The 15118-nt window shown below is 40.2% G+C and overlaps 1 protein-coding gene across 1 annotated transcript in view; it reads right to left on the bottom strand.

Moving 5' to 3' along the window:
* Window positions 1-14893, bottom strand: part of kidins220a (kinase D-interacting substrate 220a) — a 60036-nt gene extending 45143 nt beyond the window's left edge. Inside the window, exons 1-16 of the mRNA XM_007565531.2 lie at window positions 14675-14893; window positions 9022-9170; window positions 8331-8429; window positions 7771-7869; window positions 6385-6483; window positions 5445-5543; window positions 5235-5333; window positions 3781-3978; window positions 3589-3687; window positions 3289-3387; window positions 2821-2919; window positions 2576-2753; window positions 2332-2496; window positions 1887-2066; window positions 1470-1635; window positions 775-926 (exon numbers count right to left, since the gene is read on the bottom strand). Of these exons, the coding sequence (XP_007565593.1) occupies window positions 775-926; window positions 1470-1635; window positions 1887-2066; window positions 2332-2496; window positions 2576-2753; window positions 2821-2919; window positions 3289-3387; window positions 3589-3687; window positions 3781-3978; window positions 5235-5333; window positions 5445-5543; window positions 6385-6483; window positions 7771-7869; window positions 8331-8429; window positions 9022-9153 (1963 nt within the window). The 5' untranslated portion in view covers window positions 9154-9170; window positions 14675-14893. The remainder of the gene's footprint in view (window positions 1-774; window positions 927-1469; window positions 1636-1886; window positions 2067-2331; window positions 2497-2575; window positions 2754-2820; window positions 2920-3288; window positions 3388-3588; window positions 3688-3780; window positions 3979-5234; window positions 5334-5444; window positions 5544-6384; window positions 6484-7770; window positions 7870-8330; window positions 8430-9021; window positions 9171-14674) is intronic.
* Between the last annotated feature and the right edge of the window lie 225 nt (window positions 14894-15118).

Here is a 15118-nt window from a genome sequence, read left to right as displayed (position 1 = left end):
TGTCACAGATCAACACAAAGCAGTTCATAACTGGGAGGAAGAGGGAAGGATTTCAGCAAGTTTTAGATGCTTATGATCTGAATTTGAAGCATTTAAAATGATTTATTTTATTATTCAACACCAATAAAAGGCTGAAGACTGTGCTCAGCCCCATTTACTCTGTTACCCATAAATACTTCACCCTTAATTCAGCAGTCAATTGACTTTGCTGATAATAAAGCAAAGATTAGACATTTTTATTTTATAAGTTTCTTTTTTATAAGTCAAACTTGAAAGTTAAAATTGAAGTTTGTGAAATTTGAAAGGTTTTATTTCTCATCTGACAAAAGAAAAGCTTTGTAAAAACGATTTTTGAATTGTACTGCATTTTAAGCAATAAAATGTTTTCTTACTTGAAAAAGGACATTAGGATTTTCCCTTTCATATGTTTATTTTACTAGCTAAAATAGCTACGACACAACGGGAGAATTTTTATTCCATTACTTGATTAATTACCAGAATAATTGATAAATTACTAAAATAATTGTTTACAGAGGCCCTAACTGATCACAGTAATGAGAGCAACGGTCTTCAGTCAGAGGCCTCTTCAGATATGATGTGAGACTGACTGCTACTGGAGTCTCAGTATCACAGCATCACCTTCTGACCTTTTTGACACGTTGTGGAGAAATTTAAATATAAGATTTGGAAACCATCTGATATTTGCTCTAAGAATGTTCATCTGCTGTAGAAGCTTTTCAGCGGCGGCGGCGACAGCTAAGGCAGCCATGTTACCTTTGATCTCATCGTTCATGAAAACCCGGAACAACCTGGTGGCCAAGAAGCCGAACTCCGCCTCGCAGGCGTCCGACAGCGTGGCGATCATTTCAGCCAAAGACGTTTCCCCTCCGACGCTGGACAGGCGGTTATAGTCCGTGAACAAGAACCTGTCAAAGACAAGAATAAAGGTCTTAGCGATGAGGCATCTCTAGTTTTAAAGATCCACCATTTTTTTCTATTTTTAGGACTTAAAATAAAAAGAAAATATTTAGCAAAAACAGGATGACATTTTTTTGTATGTGACAGAAAATTTATTGCATTTATATACATTTATCATCTCAAAAAAATCCAGATTATTTTTAAAGACAGATTACATTCTGTGCATTTGAGAAGTTGAGATGGTTTATCAGATTAATGGTGATTAATTGATTATCTAAATTATTCGTTATCAATTAATAGTTAACTTGAGTATAAATGTTTATTTCCTTCATTTCTTGAGGGTCAGCTGTGTTTAGAGAACCTTCATAATTCATTTTATTTGTTGTTACTGTTTTATTTACAATATTTAAAATAATTGATGGTTGCTTTCCTATTGTCAAAGAACTCAAGAGTTGAACCTTTTACTTTCTTTGACAGAGGAATTAAATATGTAAAGGTCTTTCCGTAACTGTCCGGAATGTTCCGGAGACTCTGGTTTCCATGGCGATCACCTGACAGGCAGGGCTCGGGCGGTTTGCTCTGGAAGATCCAGCGGGTTCACGAACATGAGCTTGAGCAGCAGCTCCATGTAGCCGATCTGGCGGGCCAGACGGGTGCTGATGACCCAGGCCCAGTGCCAGGTCTCCTTCTCACGCCGGCTCCCGAAGTACACCAGCACTGAGCAAAGACACAAGCAAGGCCAGCATGATAAACAGGTGGGAAATACGCTTTATGTTGTAAAAGTTAGGAAAAACTAAGAGCTGCCATCACCAGGCATACAGCACCCTCTAGTGACCATTTCTAATAAGACTTTTTTAAGATCAAATAACACAAAATGTTAGTGAAACAGTGAAAAACAGTGAAGTTTGTGGCTGTGGTGCAAGTTCAAGAAACTGCAATGGCATTTTTCCTCTCGTTTGTTTCCTCACCAAAGAAGGTGTAGAGCAGAGCGAGGAGGCTGAGGGAGACGGCGATGGCCAGCCTGGGGTCGACGGTGAAGCCCAGGATGATGGCGACTGAGCCGCAGAGGAGCAGTGTGAGGAAAACCACCAGCCAGGAGAACTGGAACAGCGGTTCGATCTGCTGCCCTGCAAAGGTCTTCATCTCATCTGATGAACACAAGGACAGAAAAAAACACAAAACCAGTTACTAAACTCTGAAATCATTCATCGTTATCAATCGATTATTGATCTAATCAACTAAAAAAAGTTTAAAGAGGTTACATGAGAAATCAGCAGAATGCGCCCATTTTTTAATCCGATTAATCGACTAATCATCAGAATAGTCGATTAATCTGTAACTAAAATAATCACTAGTTGCAGCCCTGCATGTCTGTGGAGAGAAATGGTAGGAAAAGTCACTTCCTTTTCTCACCCTCCAGCTTTTTGAGGAGGAAGGACTTGCCGCTGCCCCACTGGGCGTACAGACCAACACAGATGGGCGGCTGCATGGTGGGCTCACTGAGGATGTCCGCCAGAGCGCTGCTGTACAGGTCGTAGCCCAGCATGTCGCCGTCCGTCTCCGTTGGGGAAAGGTGCTCTGTGAAAAGACGAAGAGCCTCTGAGTAAACGTAAACGTTTTCCAACAGCAGCACTGAATCTGGAGATGTGGCTCATACTGGCTCCAAATATCTGCGTCAGGATGCTTTTCTGGTGGGTGCAGTCGATGTTGTACGGCGTCTCTCCAGCTTTGTTGGGCCGGTACAGGAGGCGGCCATCTTTTGGGTTCCTGAGCAGCAGCTCGGCCAGCTTTCGGCTGCGCCCGCGGATCGCGATGTGCAGGGCGGTGTCCCCTTTCTAAAAGAAAACATGCTTACAGCTGAGCAGAAAGACCGGCGGCGGTTCAGGGTGTGCAGAGCCGTACCCGGTCCACTGCAGACACTTTGGCTCCTTTATCCAGCAGCAGCTCCACGATGTCGATGCTCCTCATTTTAGTGGCTTTAATAAGCGGCGTCTCTCCGTCCTGGAAGGCAAACAGAACATGCAGTTTATACCTAATGGGTTTCAGCTTCTGGAGGAAAGGAAATTTATGCATCTACAGCATAAAGATTGTTTTAACTCCACAAAGAGGAAATACGTATAGTCACACTTATTACTTTTGCCCTGACGTCACGTCTCACATTTTATTCATTTTTAAAGGTCAACTGCAGAAAGTCGTACAACTTATTGTTGTTATTATGACTTTATTAAAGCAGGAGACATTCAGACTCCAGTAAATATCAAGGCAGATACGAGTGTGATGGAGAATGTTAAACTCATGATTTTACTCCAGAATGTTGCTCCGTTGGGTTTCTAAGTTGTGGTTTTTAAACTTCATTCATAATGCGCGTACCTTGGTGCAGCTCTCCGTGTCAGGATTGCACTGCAGGATGTCCCTCACCATGGCAGCGTTTCCTTTCTCCACTGCCCAGTAGAGGGCAGTCTTTCCATCCTAGAGTGGCAAGAACAAATACTCCTGCTATTAAATAAAAAATACACTTACCATGGAGAGGGGTGTATTATTACAGGTGAATATTTATCTTTGTGCAATTCTAATCCAAGGAAGAAAGTTTAAAACAATAAAGAAAGACAATATAAACGGACAGAGTTGCATTTCCCACAGAGAACCCATGGAGGGAGGAACGGCCCCTACCTGGCCCCTCACGTCGACATCAGCATATTTGTTGAGCAGAGCTCGGACGATCTCCACATGTCCTCCTCTCACCGCTCCGATCAGCACCGTCTCTCCACTCTGGAACAGAAACATGGCAGACACCGTTAGGCATCGTGAGGAGCCGCCGCGTCGGAGCGTTACGCCACATCAGAGCGTCCCGCTGCGTCTCACCCGGTCGGGGTTGTTGACGTAGGTGCCGGCGTCCAGCAGGTCCTGAACGATCTCCGTGTGGCCCTCCTTGGCGGCGATGGCGAGCGCCGTGTTGCCGTCCTTATCGGTCATGTTGACGTTGGGATTCCTCTTCAGCAGCTCTTTGACGACGTCCGTGTGTCCGCCTTTCACCGCCACGATCAGAGCCGTCATGGAGTTCTAGGGAAACAGGAAAACAGAGATTTCTGAACTCAAACATTTTACCAGATTCTTCCTGCCTCCTCTTTTCACAGTTTACAATATAAAAGTCTCTCTGCAACAGTCAGTTGTGTTAATCCATCTGATTATTGATGGAACTTTATAAGAAATATTTTATTTTTTTACATATTTGCTGAAACCGTCATGTGGTGACAGAATATTATCAGAAATTGATCTCTGCTTTCTCCCAGTGCCAATGAGAAACAACCAATCAGAAACAGGAGGCGGGTCTTAAAAATCTCATCTGCAACAATCTGCAGCTAATTTAGCCTGTTGTGATGCTAATGCTAGTTAGCATTTCCACCAATGACGGATAAACTGTTTTCCTGCTACAGTACCTTGTTTCTCTTCCATTAACACATTTAGCAGCTTGTACATGAGGATGATTGACGGTGCAAAGACCTTCTTCCTGGCTCTGATTGGTTGTTTTCCAGCCACCTGGTGGCCATTTTATAGCATAATCAAGTAACGATGTTTTCTTCAGTTGTTAAAGAAATGCTATATATATCAAATATGAGAAATTTTACTTTGTAATTTAACACCTTCAAATTGGTCCTCTGTCTCTTTAAGAAGCTCCGCCTTCAGGAAGTCATCCCAACATGGCTCCTTCATTAACCCTTTAACAACATTTTCACTGAGCAGTAGCTCCTATAATGAGCTCAGCAGATGTTTGCTATTGGCTACAGGCTAGTCTGAAGGAGTAGAGTGGGGGAGGAGCGGCGCCTCGAAGGTGGAGCTTGGTCCACCCAGGCGTTTTGCCCAGCTGAATGGTTGCCATGGAGATTAAAGGACTTCCTAATATGCATGAAACAATGAGGCAACACCCCAGGTGTGTTTTTCATGAAGGAGAAACATCATAGCAAGATGGAAAGCTGAAAAAAGTTGATTTTACATAAACCTGTACATAAGGGTAAGTTTAGGGCCAGCGGCTACTTTCCTGTTTGACAGTTTAGTTTCTTTGTTGTGCCGTATTCATAGCCCAGTGAAACAGGAAGTCACTGATTACTAATGAAACGTTTATAACTCTAATCAAATTAAAGAATAAATTATAAATAACTGAGTAACACTTGTGCTTTGGGTGCAATTTAATTTTGACAACGCTGATTTGTTAAAAATAACTTCTTTAAATGTTTACGTGAAAGCTTGGATTTGCTTTTTAGTTGTTAATCGTGACCGATGTGAGTAAAACATGACGGCGATGAATGGAAACGACTCACTGCTCCTTCCTGATCCACATCAGCTTCGTTGGCCAGCAGGTGCATCACGCTGTCGTAGTTTCCCTTCCTGGAGGCCCAGATCAACGGCGTGGTGCCGTACTGGAATAAATGCATTACAATACATAAAGGAAGAGATCACCGAGATAAAGTGGTTGTCTCTGCCCTGTGTGGGTCTGAAACAGAGATGAACATCTGCGAGGCGTTGGCTACCTTGTCTGAGCAGTTGACCTTCGCTCCATACTGCAGCAGGAGATGGACGATCTCTGCATGGCCGCGGCCCGCCGCCCAGATGATCGGGTAGACGCTGTACTGTTGGGCCGGAGCAGAGCTGATGTCACCAAAACTAACGACCAGCGCCAAACAAATGGTTGCAGCTGCTTTAAGCAGCAGGAGGAGGAAAAACTATAGTCTGTAGTTGTGTTTACAGTACGGCTGAAACGATTAATCGATTGTTGAAACTGGTTTAGTAATCGATTAATCGCTAACTGGAGCACACAGACTCGGAAAACAGTCCAAGAAATATTAATATTTTGCATTTTAGATAAAAACACCTTGGTCTACAAATATGATCCACACAGAATGCTTTAATTTTGATACACAATTATTAATCGGTTTATAAAAAAATAAAATAATCAACCCTAGACTGTATTGATGTTAAATGAAGCAGAAAGAGCCGAACGTTTAACATCATTTACAGTATTTATTATCTGTGGAAGCATTCACTAAGCGAACAAATGTCACATTTTAGGCAACAAAATGTTTTCATTTTACAAAGAAATTGTTTATTTGAATCTCTTACAGTAATTCTACTTAAGTGGTTAATGAAAAATATGGAGAACGTCAATTATTAAAGTAATTATTAGTTTCGGCCCTAATCTAATTATGCTCTATAAACTGCTTATAAAAAAGAGAAAAGTCATGCTGGTTGCTGTATAAAATAAGGAATAATTGGTTTATAAAACATCTGCAGAATGTGATTTTCCATTAATCGATTAATCACAAACTAAAATAATCGTTGGTGTTTCTGAGTTCCACCTTTGTGAAAATGTACACATCTGATGAACTCATTTTGTGCATCAAAACAATCCCTGTAAAGCAGAGTTTATGTCTTTAATGTGATAAATAAGCTGATAATTTTCGTTTTCGGCACCTGCCCAGTGATGTTGGGATTGGCTTCTCTCTCCAGCAGCAGCCGGGCCACCTCCGTCCGGCCCTTATAGGCGGCCCACATGAGCGCCGTCCAGCCTCCCTGAGCGGCAAAATCCAGACACATCAGCACAGGAAGCAACGGCAAACAAAAGAACCAGAATTACAGCATTGAAACAACAGAAGAGTTCAACCACACCACATCTCTGTTTTGCAGATTAGACCAAATTCAGGCAGATTGCTGCTATTTCTGGACAGTGACACACTTTCCAGTGAAACACAATGTGGTTTATTTTAATCCAGCCAGCTCTCCTGACACATCTTCAACTGCACATGAGTCAACTCCCTTCCTGTTTATTATTTATCTACCATTAGTTCTGTTTTAATGTCGTTCTGAATGCATTAAAAGCCACCAAAACGCAGAAACGGCGTGTGAAGGAGAGGCTGGATGAAAATTAAAAACTCTGGTGCAGTTCAGGAAGCAGCAACTGTCTGGGTTTCCTTATCTCAGAAACAAACATCAGAGCCAAGGCAGCCGGATTTAAGTGGATGGATTTTCTATTAGGAAGGAGAACAGAAACTAATCTGATTTCATGTCCATTTTGAAGAAAGTGAATTAGGTTGTTCAGGCATAACTGAGGCGCCACGTCCAACAGAAGAGGGAATATTAAGCTCCCAAAACATGTCAGAATTTAGGTCCATTTTAATCAATATTTAGCTCTTGCTTTCTAAAAAATGTACTGATATAGAGATTTTATCATAAGTACTTCAATTTATTTTTCAAGATGGACGCCGCCTGTGAGCCTTTTAAACCGATTATTGACAGAATGTTACCCATTTTCACGACCTGAATGAACTTTGTCTCATCACATTTTTGACTTTTTCCATCATATTTATACAACTTTAAACAATAAAATGTTTCAAAATCGTCAAAAAAAGAGTCTCACACCAGCTCAGAGACTGAGAGACAATCGTCTTAATGGTTAGCGTTAGCCTCCGCTATCTTTTTAACGTGTTTAGCGGTTTAGCGTTAGCATAGCTAAGATTCTTGTTTAGCAAATTAGCGGTTAGTGTAGCTAAGTTTTTGGCTAGCTGTGCTCACCACTGGTGAAATATAAAGCTGGTTTTAGTGCATAATACGAGTCATAATATTACAAGAATAAAGTTGTACGACAATAAAGATTTTAATATTACAAAAATAGTTGTAGTACAAGAATAAAGTTATTTTTATTTTGGTCCATAAAATACAAAACTTTACTACATTAGTCCACCTGATGAAGCAGTTTTTAAATATTAAATGATTGTCTTCATCAGTTAAGTACTTTCTTACTTTTACTTGAGTAATTACGTTTCACTTTTGATTAAATTTGGCGTTTTAGATTCTCCTCACCATGTCTCGGTGCTCCAGGTTGGCGCCGTTCTCCAGCAGTTCCCTCACCACCTCCAGGTGTCCCTCCTTAGCGGCGGAGATCAGCGCCGTCCAGCAGTCCTGCACACAGCGCCAAGCCGTTACTCTGACGGACCCGGACCCAGCTCCGGACCCGGCCAGATGCCGATACCTACCAGCTGGTCGTACCAGGTGCTCATGGAAACCCGGTGCCGCATCGCGACTCAGTCAGACAGAAACGCAAACAGAGAAACAACCAGAACCTTCCTGTTCTCCTGCAGTAAGCCGGAGTGATCTGGTGTAATGGCAGGTCAGGAGAGTAGTGTGTGTGTGTGTGTGTGTGTGTGAGACAGAGAGAGTAAATGAGTGAGTTAGAGTGTGAAGGGTGTCGGCTGGTGAACCGATGACTTCAGCTGTAATGAGAGGTCATGGTGGCTCATAATAACCGACTGGTGACATCATCAAACATCAGAGCAGGTTGTTTTCCACTCGCTGCTATGCCATCAGCAGGTGTGTGTGTGTGTCACCGTGTGTGTGTGTCTCCAGGTGTGTGTGATGCTCACCACGTCGTCCATGTTGACGGCGGCGCCCCTCCGAATCAGTTCCTCCACGATCTCCAGGCTGCCCAGCTCTGCTGCCACCATCAGCGGCGTCTGTCCGCTCTGCAAACAGAAACGCCGGGTTTTAACACCGATACGAAAAAAATAATTTAAACAAACACTGAAATCAAGTCCTGAATCCAAGCATATTCATGGAAAGTTTGGTGGAGGGAAAAGGGTTCTGAAGCGCCCTTCGGCTAATGAGTTTGGAGGATACTGCACTCTGTTCCTGGTCTGGGCTCCTTTTGCATGAATTACTGCAACAGTGCAGCGCATGGAAGAGATCAGTCCATATTTCCGATGTCTTATTTTAATTTTAATTTTTATTTAATTTTTTAAATGACAATATATCAACTACTTATTTTCAGTAATTCAACTCAGAAATTTAAATTTAATAATTGAAGTTTCTTTAAATTTAAAAGCAAATGTAAATTTAATTTCAATTTAAAGACTTTTTTTTTAATTCTTCAAATTTGAATAATTTAAATTCTCAAAAATTCTAAGAATGTTTTTTTTTTAGAATTCTTTAAATTCTTGACATTTACATCTAGAATTTAAAACCTAATTTAAATTCTTTGGGATCTAATTTATTCCTGGTAGCGTAGCGCCGGAGTAAACTGGAACCCAAACGGTCCGGCCAGTGGTTCTGACTCACGTCGCTCCTGCAGTCCACGTCTCTGAACTTGTCCAGGTGAGTCCTGATGGCGTCCAGGTTGTCCTCCTCCACGTAGCTGAACAGACTCTGGACCACCAGAGAGGTCATCTTCAGGGAGGTGGTGGTTTCCATGGCGACCGGCTAAACTCCTGAAACAGGATTTGATCCAAGTGAAGCTAAAAACGCCACTGGAGAAATTCTGGTACAAAGAAGGTTTTTTTACTTAAAAGCAAAATGTTTATATTTTTTTATTATGCTAATATGTTGTTCTTAAAGCAAATTGGCTTTTTGAGTCAATATCCTCCAATTAGTGATTAATGGATCACCAAATTAGTTGACGATCATTTCAGTAATCGATTAATCTGATTAATCGATTTAGCCCAGACAAAAAAAAGAAAACAGTTACTGAATCTTTTTTTCATAGTTTTTTCAAAGTCAGAACTGCAGTCCAGAAGTATTCATACCTCTTAAACTTTCTCACAAGAAGACTAAAGACAGGCCTTTAGCTTGAGGACTTCTGCAGCTGGTTGCACCGATTTATTTATTTAGGGGTGTCCGTGTACAGGTCAATGCTACACTTTTAATTGTAGCATTTTATCACAAAAAATCCCCCCAAAATACAGACAAAAGTGTGACAAAATGTGGATAAACTCATGAGGATATGAATCCTTCTTCAAGAATCCACAGTAAAAACAATTAAAGTAGTTGAAACATGGAAACTTCTGTGAAAACAAAGCATGAATACCCATAAATCCCTCATTAGCATTAGCAGCGCGCTAATAGGAGCTCGTTAGCTCTTCTGCTTGGTTGATGCGGTCTGCTCATTTAACGAAGCCCCATTAAAGAAAACCAAACGAGCCAAAAGTCAAACAACAGACTCCAAACTTTGGTATTCAGATGCAGCCGGCGCGGTCGACCGCGTGCAGCCAGAAGTGGGTCGCTCTGAATTTTGTCTTCAGGAAAGAAACAAAACTACAACTGGTACAAGCCTGGGCAACAATTTACTGAGCAGACAGAGAAAAGTAGCAGCAGGGTTGTTACTGAAAAATAAAAACAAAACTCGCTTCAGGGATTTCATCTGCAGCAGCTGATGAGTCTTTAACTAAACCAGGAGAAGAAAAACAACCATCTAATCATCTGTGGAGGCTTCAGTAGAAACTTTTCCTCCTTCCTGAAAAGAAAAGAAGCCCAACTGCTTTCTACCCGAGCCATTTATTGTTGAGCCATTTATGAACCGTTCAGACTAACGACACAAAAAAGATACAATCAGAGCTCAGATGAGTTTGTTACCCTGTGAAAATAACTCCAGAGTAGTTTTAAAAGGTTTAAATCTATTATTTTCCTTCTTACGGAAAGTTTCTGTTTACGTCTTAGAAGGTATGGAAGCCCATGTTTGACCTGTTTTGCTTTTGCATTTATAGAAAAAGATATAAAACTTTAGATATGAACATGCATGGAACAACCTTAAAAACTTTATATTGTAGCAGAGAGACTTTCAGTATTCAAGATGCCGCAGGAACTGGCTGGTACATGACTGTGAGGAAATGCTAAAGAAAAAGTTCCTGCATGTCTCTTATGGGGCTCCGTAGAAAATTAATGAAAATGCCAAAATGTGAAATAATTGAATCAATTTTGCAAAAATGTTTTTTACGATTGTTTGAGGTGATTCTTTGGTTTTCCGAAAAAGTACTTTATCATCACTTTTTTCATTACTTTTTTCTCATGCAACTTTTTGCCTGAAATTTTTTAAATTTTTTCTTAGCTGAACTCTAATATTCTGTGGTAAAATGCAGAATAATTTCTGACATAGAGAATTTTACGTTACTACAGCCATGCATAGCGTCGCTTAGCGCAGCCTGGTCGGTTCGCTCCAAACCAGATGGAAACACAGAAAATTCACTTTTTTATTTTTGGTGAAGTTTTAAAAGTTTTCCCAAAATTTGTGTGATTGTTTGATGGAAATCAGCAACTAAACAGCTGATGCAGATACAAGTAAAAAAAAATGATACAATTTTCAGTGTTTCCTCAATGTTAACACCTTCTATCAAGCATGTCTTTTGCTTTTCATTTATTTTAACAGCAAACAGGACCACAAACATCCAGTACTTTTTTCTAAAAAATAAATAAATTGCCGCAGCGATTTAATAAACTTGGGTAAATAAATCAAAAATAATCCATATCCTGTTCTTGTTACTGAAAAAAAAAACACACAAAAAAGCTAGAAAAAAATTTTATCTGAAAAGGTTTATAGATCATTTTTCTACAAAAATGAGATTATTCTCAAATTTTGCACAGGAAATAAGAAAAAATTTTTATGTTTTTGCTATTTTAATTGTAAACATAAATAAAAACTTTGTGGCCCATCAGAAACAGCTGAAAATCTCAACCAGCTCATAAAGTGTATTTTTATACATTTTATATGTTACAAACTCAGAAAAAGAAAGAAATCAGAAATGAAAACCTCAATCAAAATTCATTTTAATGCTTTTAAATTGTTTTTGATTGCTTTTTACTTTTAAGATTTCAGACGTTTTATCCCAGATCCATCAATGAATCTACCGTTCTGTGCTGTAGTTGATCGATAAACGGCTCATTAATGATTCATAAAGTTCTGCCCATCCTCCAGAATCAGACTCACTTCCTGCACAGAGAGCATCTGAATTAATGAGCCTCATTCTGAGGGTTTCACCAAACAACCAGCAGGATTTCCTGCCGTAATCCTGCTCAGGTTAACGCTCCCTCACACGCAGAGTCACATGGCCGTCGGTACAAAGGCCCCAACAGTTCAGCCAAATTCAGAACCGATCAATCCTTATCTGCAGAACAAACTGTTTTCTCTTCTCCTCCACTCAGCGATCACCTGCCAGCTGCTTCCCAGATCCCAATGAGGAGAATAGAAACAGAGGAAAGTCTTTGTTTATGGTGACGGCAGCCTGTTGACACGCCCTCCTCTTCCTCATCTCTCCCAGCACAATGGATGGGTCACCATGCCAACTACAAACAAGCTTCTCAAACTACTGAACAAGATGAAATCTCAGATAATTACAGCCTTACCTGTGTGGATGGGTAAAGTTACCAGTTCAAGATCAAATCTGACTTCCTGCCCAGTTCAGCCAGCAGTGGCGGCTCACGCTCAGCATCCCCCGCTTTAAGTAGCGGCTGAATATTTGATGAGGGGCTGGAGGCACGCCCAGCTCTTCCCGACACAATAGACTCCCGTCCTGTCCAAGAAACGCTTCAAACTGCAGCTACTGACCATTTCAGGTAATCTGCCCATTTTTACCCGATTATTCTGACAATTAATCGGATAACAAAACTGGCACATTCTGCAGGTTCATTAAGCCTTTTATATGCAATACTAAAAATATGTCAAAGGATGCAAATACATAAATAATTAAATTCCTTTTTTAAGTAATAAAATAGTTTAGTTTAGTTCATTTAATGGAATTAAATACAAAAAAATAATAATAGTGCAGAAGAGGCAAAAGCCCAACTGTCTTACCAACCAAACAGGACAGAAAAAATAATATAATCCAAGAATAAAACTAACTGATCATACATTTAGGAATCATACAAACATCTACAAAGTATTGATGGAAAGTTAAAACATGTATTCATGAAACAATTTATTGTCTAAAATGAAACAACGGCATTCCTTTGGTGAACATTTGATGATTTGTAGCAAAAGATGCATCTGCAGCTACAACAATGTGAAACAGTTCCTGTCTGATTTCACATCAGTAGATCAGCGTCGAGCTGATTTACCAACTAATAACTGGATCAGAAAATGTAATTAATAGGAAATCTTATTTACAGAATTTAAACCATGTGAAGCTAAAAATGGAGTTCAGGGTGGAAAATATTTACAAAGAAGGTTGTTCACCTTAAATTAAATATATTTTTTACATTTTTGGTTTGCTCTGATTGTGTTATTCTTTTAGAAAATTAGCATTTTTTTGAGTTTGTAAACTCCAGTTAACGATTAACCGATTCTTAAAGTAGTTATCGATTATTTGAATAATCGATTAATCACGATTAATTGTTCCGTCATACTTTAAACCCCAGGTGATTCAGATGAAACACGACTTTTAAATTATTCTAAATTCCAGTTTAGAATATCAGAAATTTGGGTTTTTGGTCTTTCATTCATAATCAAACTCCCTTGTGAACGGCAGAAGAAGAACGTCACAGACTGCTTTCATAATTTACATCCAGATTTACTGTCTGGCTTCTTCTGGTGCAGAATTACGGCGCATGTCTCAAGTCAACGACGTAAAAGTCAAATAAATGCAGTATGACTGTTCAGACGGCAAACACAATGAGAACTGTCAGATTTTGGTCCACATATGGAAGTGGAACAGGTTGTACTTTTTTGGGTGAAAAGGTCAGAGCAGCAGTTCAGATGACTGTAAAACATAGAAAAATGAACTAAAACAGTGATTTGATTACATCACAGTCAACTGGAAATAAGACAACCTGAAGCTCACTGACTCAGCTATAAATAGATTTTAAAAAATGGAAAATGTTCTTGTTAAAGTATTACACATGACTTGAACTTTAAACTCGTATCTGGATTTGGCCTTAAGGGTCAAATAAGATTTTAAAACTTCAGTTTAAGGCATTTTTTCCCATCTGTGTTTCAAAGAGAACTGCATAGACATGTATGATCTACATTCACTGACAGATTATCACAAGGCAGAATGAACTGGAGAAAAAATTATGCCATTGAATCTTTTTTACAAATGAAAACCTGGGAAATTTGAGCTGGAGTTGTATTCAACCTTCCAACAGGACAATCATCCTAAACATACAGACAGAGACTTTATGGGATGGTAAGGCATATTAATGTGGAGGAATAGGAACGGCCCAGTCAAAGTAAGAACCTGAAAATAATGCGCTGGAAGGTGGTTGGACCAAGAGAAAATGTGAATAAGGTCAATGGGTGTGAAAATATGTTGCAGGTTTTATCTGGAGTGCAAACAAGATAACAAATCAGTATATATGAACAGAAAAAACTGAAATTATGTCCAGTTCAGCTTAAATAAGGACAGGCAACACTGGATAGGATTTCTAAATTTAACCAGCAGTCAGCTCTTTATGGCAAGTCATGTGGGCACGAAACCGCTGAGGATTCAGTTCCTTGCTACATACCAGCCTGCGGGTCAACTACAAACACAAACATTACATTATTACATTTATTTAATTTAGTTTAGCTGTGATGAAACTGGTTACTTCAACAGGATATTAACACATAAACCAGCGCTGCGAAACTGACAAACTAAAAGTAGGTGCAACGAGTTACCATCGTGACAGGTGGCTTAGAGATTATTATTAAAGTTTATGTTGTGTTTCCAGACAACATTAGCCAGGGTTCCCTCTCTGACAGCGGCTCTGGAGGTCGTCAAACATCTGTCAGGCAGCTAACATATGGCTGGCCCCTTACAGCGACTAAAAACGACCCAACGGCGAAGCTTTTAACAGGGGTGTTACAAACACAGTGGTCACCCCGTTGTTTGCGTAGCAGGAAGTAACAACTTTAGCTAAAAGTGACAAGAAAGGCAAATAGAAGCTAGCTATCCAACAGGTTACAACTGTTTTTAATATTTAATGAGCTTTAAAATCAACTAAACTCACCAAACAATGATTTTCTTACCTGCACACGGCTGCTCACTTCCCGCCTTTCAAGTTATTCCTGCTGGTTGAATCCAGCTAAATGTTATTTTTTCTTAATCAAGACATGTTTGGTCAGAAGACAGTTAAACTGTAACCTGCTACTGAACCAGAAATGTGACGGAGGCTCCGCCTCGTTCCTCTTGCTTTGTTTACAGAGGCGGAACCTTCGGCTTTACACCGGAGCCCCCACCTCACTGCCACTGCCCCGCGGTTATGCCGCCTTCGGTTCACCTCGGAACGCAGACCTGGGAATGACGTCACACCCGAGTTAACAGCGGTTAGTCGGAGAAGGAGGAATAAAAGAAAAAGAAGGAGGAATTACAAAATGGCCCTGCCCCAGCAGCCACTGTTTGAAATCAATTTTAAGATTGGGAAGTAGGTTTTAAACCTACTGTCCAACAGACTTCTCGTCCGGGCTAAGAAA

The sequence above is a fragment of the Poecilia formosa genome, unplaced genomic scaffold, assembly GCF_000485575.1.
Source record: "Poecilia formosa unplaced genomic scaffold, Poecilia_formosa-5.1.2 Scaffold178, whole genome shotgun sequence".
Classification (NCBI taxonomy): Eukaryota; Metazoa; Chordata; class Actinopteri; order Cyprinodontiformes; family Poeciliidae; genus Poecilia; species Poecilia formosa.
This window is presented reverse-complemented; position numbering and strand designations above follow the sequence as displayed.